At 33.5% G+C, this 5866-nt stretch overlaps 1 protein-coding gene across 1 annotated transcript; it reads right to left on the bottom strand.

Annotated features, from left to right (window-relative positions):
• Window positions 1-385: 385 nt before the first annotated feature.
• Window positions 386-2173, bottom strand: LOC128556061 (neuromedin-U receptor 2-like). The gene has a single exon (XM_053539975.1). The coding sequence runs from the start codon at window positions 2119-2121 to the stop codon at window positions 958-960; it is 1164 nt and encodes a 387-aa protein (XP_053395950.1). The 5' UTR covers window positions 2122-2173; the 3' UTR covers window positions 386-957.
• Between the last annotated feature and the right edge of the window lie 3693 nt (window positions 2174-5866).

The following is a 5866-nucleotide window of genomic DNA, read 5'->3' as shown; positions in this document are numbered from 1 at the left end:
ACTTAGGATAATGGTTACGAATAGTTTATGTCGAAATACAAATTTGAATGTAACCATTCAGTATTAATACTACTTTCAATGTTTTTATTAAATTGCCAGTAGTGAGTGCAATTCAAATTCAAACATTACTCTGATAAATATTTTTTTCTAGTATATAATCAACTGTCTTACAGAACATAACATGTCACAATGTTAGTATATCTAGACTGAAACATATTATTTCCCGTAAACAAACACTGATATTCAGTATTTTGTGTGTAGTAAGGTAACACAAGCGAAATATTTACAACGAAAAACATTGAATTCAAAACGTTTGAACGGAATAATTAAGCTTATTTTTCACAATATATACACCTTAAAATTTATTAAATGACTGTTTTACTCGATGTCTATGGGTCTATGGTAATAGCTGAAATTTATGACATTGTGCTCATGATGAAGCATAAACAATTGACTGGACAGATTAACACAAAATGATTTTTATCTTCAATGTTTCTACAGTTGCAAAGTTAACATTTTCTAAACTTTCTACATTTCTAACCAACCTGTTTCCGTATAAAGCTGACTGGACTAATAGCTCATGCATTTCATTGACATATTCTGCCATTCAAGATATTTAATTTAAAGAATCTAACAGAAATATTATCTTGCACATATATCTTGTTACCTATATATATTGAAATTTCATACTGAATGGCATTCTGCGTTTGAGAAAAATCGTAAACATTGATTTCTCAAAAGGTCAAACAAAAGGCTGTCTAAAATCCCTGTGACAGTCTATGAAATATATGGCATATTGGCATCAATGTAAACAGTTCATTTATGAAAAACAAAAAAGTGATTTTTGTGGCGAAAATTTGTATACACAAACATTGCCATATAAATTGCCTTTGGTTAATTTTCACTTACATACGCCATGTAGAAATTATATGTAACCAAAATGCGACCTTAGTAAGTCTAAGCGTTACTTTCCTCCGTTATGTGACGTCGTCGTTCAGCTGCTACAGGCAACTGTAAATTTTGCAAAACAGAGATATTAGAGGACGGCTCACAGTTAGTTTGTTCCGATTTAAGCGTGCTTCTTGACCTCATGGCTGCTGATCCAGGCCAGACTCGTGCCGCTGTACCAGTCCCAAATAATGCATTGGAGCGACCACCGCAAAACAGTGATTTAACTTCTTGTCTAAATCGAGATCCACTCAGAAAGTATAGTATGAAATTAATAGCATTGTTCAAATACATAAATAAATTTACGACGGCCCATCTTAGTCTCAGAATAGCCAATTCATGATAAGTTTCAAGCGTCCTTAGCCATTCTTGTTCTCCAATCAGATATATAGATATTGGTATAGTACACGTGAAGAACACCACATTTAACAGCACCAGCATGACTGTAAGCTGAGATGTCTTGCCTGACCTATTTACTCCCAAGCCTGCATTTAATGGTGCAATTCGTGTTCGTGTTTTATGTTTGCTCACAAGCACACGAACAATTATAGAGATGTTCCCTATTAATAAAATTGTAAACGGTCCCAAACTGAAAATGCAAAGGTCAATCCACGGCCATTCGAACCCAAGAAAATCATAGTAGTGATCGTATATGGAACTACATTTAAACTGATACGTAATATTATTATAAACTGTGACGCTGGCTCCCATTCCATAAAACCAATGTACATTTAAAAGCATGAGACTACCAACGATGATAGAAATAGTTACTATGGCAATACGTGTTGTGCAGCCTTGTTTTACTTTATGTGGTAGCAACACACCAATAAATCTCTCTGACGTCACAGCGACGAGAAGCCATGATGAACACTGTGTGGCGAAATATACAAGGAATACGTGAATCTTGCAGCCTGCCACAGAGAAATGGCGTACATCAACGTCAAACATATAGTTGATCCACTGCCTTAATAGTCCTGTCCAAAGCACGAGTAAATCTGACACTGCTAATGAGGAAAGATATAACGCAGTTGACGACATCCGGCTTTTGCTCCTCATTAAAACAACAATGGTCAACAGATTTCCCAGAGTTCCAAGCACAAGAAGCATTGGCGGTACGGATTTCCATATCCTTAAAGCATTTCTGTATTCGGAATATTGATTTAAGGTATCCATATCAGATCAGTACAAATTTGTTACACGCAGTGCAATTCAGTGTATATTATAGTTGTAACTACTTGTACCTGCAAAATTAATATAAAACTGATAAATAATTGTTATATACTTATCAATATTGTGTTTTATTCTATGTTAATTAATTATAGATAAATTGAAGACATTTTCAGATGTCTAGTTCGCTCGTTTTTGCAAACCAACATTAAAAGCCATATTTTAAGATCCGATACGCAAAGGCATTCCTATAAAGTAAAATTCAATAGAGCATTTCGTTGGTCTCTCGAGTGAAATAAAAACATTTTAAGATGTTTGTGATGTTTTATTTTCGTCATCCTCATTACCGTAATCACCTAATAGCATTTAACACAAGTTGGCTTTATTAAGGTGAAAATTTGAGGAAAAAATATTGAAAAATTATAAATATATACAGTGCAACGTCTTAGAGCAACACCCTTTGGGAGATACAAATATTGACTGCTTTGTAGAGGTTGTTGTTCTGGAGAGGTAAATTTGATAGTATATTTCAGTTTAGGGAAATTTTAATGATGTTGTTATAGAGAGGTTTTTGCTTAAGAGATGGCCTCTCTGGAGAGGTTGTACTGTATATATAATTATATTTGAAATATGTAAAATTATTTATTATTTGTTTGTTCGTTTGTTTGTTTGTTTTAAAGATGTTTTTCACAATTATTTCTAGCGGACAGAATTTTTTGTAACTTTGCATATTTATAGATTGATGTATGACAAGTTAAAATAAAAAATAAAAATGATAGGTACCCGTGCTTCTTTTTTCAATATTCAAAGTTTATTAAGAACACCAAATCGGTATTTTTGTCTGAAGAAACAATACATACATGTCATAATAAAACTACTGCAAACAACTATTTATTCAAAGTTTCATTCTGATGTTACTGTTTTTGCATCACAATTAATGAAACCACTATAACTATGCATAAAATGTCAACATATAGATATATAAACTCGGAAAAATTACTCTTGACAGATGTCGACAGTATCTGAAACTGAGAAAAACACGAAGTATTTCTTAATGATATGAAAAATCTAGCGGACAGAATTTTACCAAATTTTATTTAATGTAAGCTAAAACTAAGACAAACAAATCTAAATAAAAAAAATAATATCAACCCGTGCTTGTTTTCAAGCAAAAATAAAAAATATTCACTTCACCCACAAAAGTATTATTTCATTACCCCACTCACCTAAAAATTATGAACATTTTTTTCTTACAAAACAAATTTCACAATGTTATTATCAGTTTTTTAACCAATTTTCTTATTCACATGCAGAATAATGCTCCTTTAAGGTTGCATGCCTCTATGTCAAATACTTTTTGAGATACGTGCTACACAAACTTTCACGTGCCATTTACGTACATATTTGACCACGTCAAGGGACATAAATCTGTTTTTACTGAGTGAAACCTCAAATAAAAGCACTGGTGTACAACTTCGCATGCTGAATTTAATTCTTGTTTGGTTTCATGACTCTTGGCGCATATACTTTTGAGGTACATGCGACACAAATGTTTAGACCCTTTATGTACAATTTGACTGTCAAGCGCCATAACTCTGGTCTTACTACGTGACATGCGGGATGGGGCACAAAAAGTATAACCACATTTTTAAGAAGTCACATTTGAACATTTGAGATAGATCTACGTTCAGATTTTCTGGAATTTTATTTGACTTGGAGTCGGCTGCATAATTACTGGACGAAACAGTTTACTTTCAAATTGATTGTCCACAATGTATTCGATTCGAGCACTTCTTCCGACTACTCCTCCAATAAAACACCATCACTTTTAAAGGTAAAATATGGATGCACGACCTATATTGTTAGTACATACGATATTTTTGCGCGAGTGCGCTGCATATCCGACAATTATGCACTTTCGGCGGCGAATCCTGAACTTTATAGTGGTTATCGCTTGCTGCGCAATTGAGATGCGCACAAAATATTGTGATTAACTCCTTTAAGCTCCGTTTTTCAACAGTATCTCAGTGATGCAAAGGTGGGCAATTAACCTAACCAGTGTTCCTAGTTTCTGTGCCAGTACAAGTCAACCTGTTCTCTGCATGTAACTGCCAGCTTTCTAGCATGAACCAGTGGTGGAAAACAAATGATTTCAGACACAATGTATTTTATCAAGTCGTCACGGAGAACATACTCCTGGGAATCGGACTCTCGATCCAGCGATTCGTGCTCTCCCGATTATGAATTAAAGTTCCGCTTAAATCGGTGAAGGGGGCGTGAGGGTGTTACACTTTCCAGTACCTCTCATGGACAGAGTTAATCAAACCGAGTCTGCTATTGTTTGCTTTGCTGCATTCTATGCTTCCAAACGATCCTTTTACAGATTTTATTGCACGAGGCCGATAGTCAGTATCATTCGTCCGAGGTTCAGACTCCTTCAAAATTACTGTGAAATCATTTTTATTCGCGTAGGACGAATTTTCGCGTATTTCGCGATATGACCGATGCGCGAATTTAAGACCGCGCTAATATTACTTTTTGATTATATTTCCCCTTTCTAAAATTGAAAATGCGCGAATTTAAGCCCGCGCGAAACAGTCATTTTTCACGTTTGCGCGAAATTTCATGCCAGCGAATTTTAATGATCTCACAGTAACATATCCACAAAAAAATAGTGTACATCGGCATTTACTCCTCAAAAACTTCCGGTTCGAAATGTATCTATATAAGTCTTAATACGTTTTTATTTTATATGTATGTTTATAAAGAAACCTATTCATACATTACTTTTATTTACATAATAAAAAATTAGTTTGGTATTTCACAGACTATACATTCATGACATCCCCTTTGTCCTCTAAAACTTCCTTTTAATTTCAAATATCCAGATTTTTTTTTTTTTTTTTTTTTTATTTTTTTTTTTTGGATTGGATTTTTTTTTTTTTGGTCGATAAAATGATAATACTTCTTTTTGTAATATAATCAGTAAAATGAAGCTGTTTCAGAACATGCCATTTACATTAGAAGTTTTATTAGACAATAAAAGCATATTTATGACATGTAGGTATTGTTATTGTCAATTTTGCCGTGATATTTTGAGACAATTATTCATGATTCCTGTAATAAGACGTGAACATATCATAGCAACAGTCACGTTATTGACATAAAGATTCATATCAATTTTCTAGTGTTTCGTATATGAGGAAATTGAAAGAAATAACAAAATTGATTTGTGTGGAGTATATTAACTCCAAGATGTTTTGTTTAGATTATGTTCACTCAATAAAATGCTGCAATATCCGTACTGTTAAATGGACAATAGCGATAGAATACCAAAATGTAAATGGCTCCCGTCTAAAATGTGGGTACTATATCTACAGTTTATAAGTTAGTTTTTGTCATTCTTATACAGGCTTTTTAGAGGGTATGAGCGGTAGCTTGTATTTCCGCTTCTGTCCATAACAGGCTCAATGGAACGGAGCCTGCAACATATTCATTTATGTCGTGATGGGCGACCTGTTGCTTTCTACTTTTTGTTTCATATTGTTTATTATCTTATACACCTTTTCATATATTCAAGAACTATATACGATCATTTCTAAATCATCCTGTTGAGTGATTTAAAAGTTATGCACATAATGAAAACGTATTGTCTTAATTATTCTGGAAGATGTTTTAAAAGTTCGTATGTTACAACTGTCCAACGAATTATGTTCTTTAGTTTAACGCCAAAAAGTTACATGCTTTAGCT

Source organism: Mercenaria mercenaria, chromosome 3 (assembly GCF_021730395.1).
Source record: "Mercenaria mercenaria strain notata chromosome 3, MADL_Memer_1, whole genome shotgun sequence".
NCBI classification, from domain to species: domain Eukaryota; kingdom Metazoa; phylum Mollusca; class Bivalvia; order Venerida; family Veneridae; genus Mercenaria; species Mercenaria mercenaria.
Note: the sequence above shows the minus strand (reverse complement) of the source record. Positions and strands in the feature narration are given on the sequence as shown.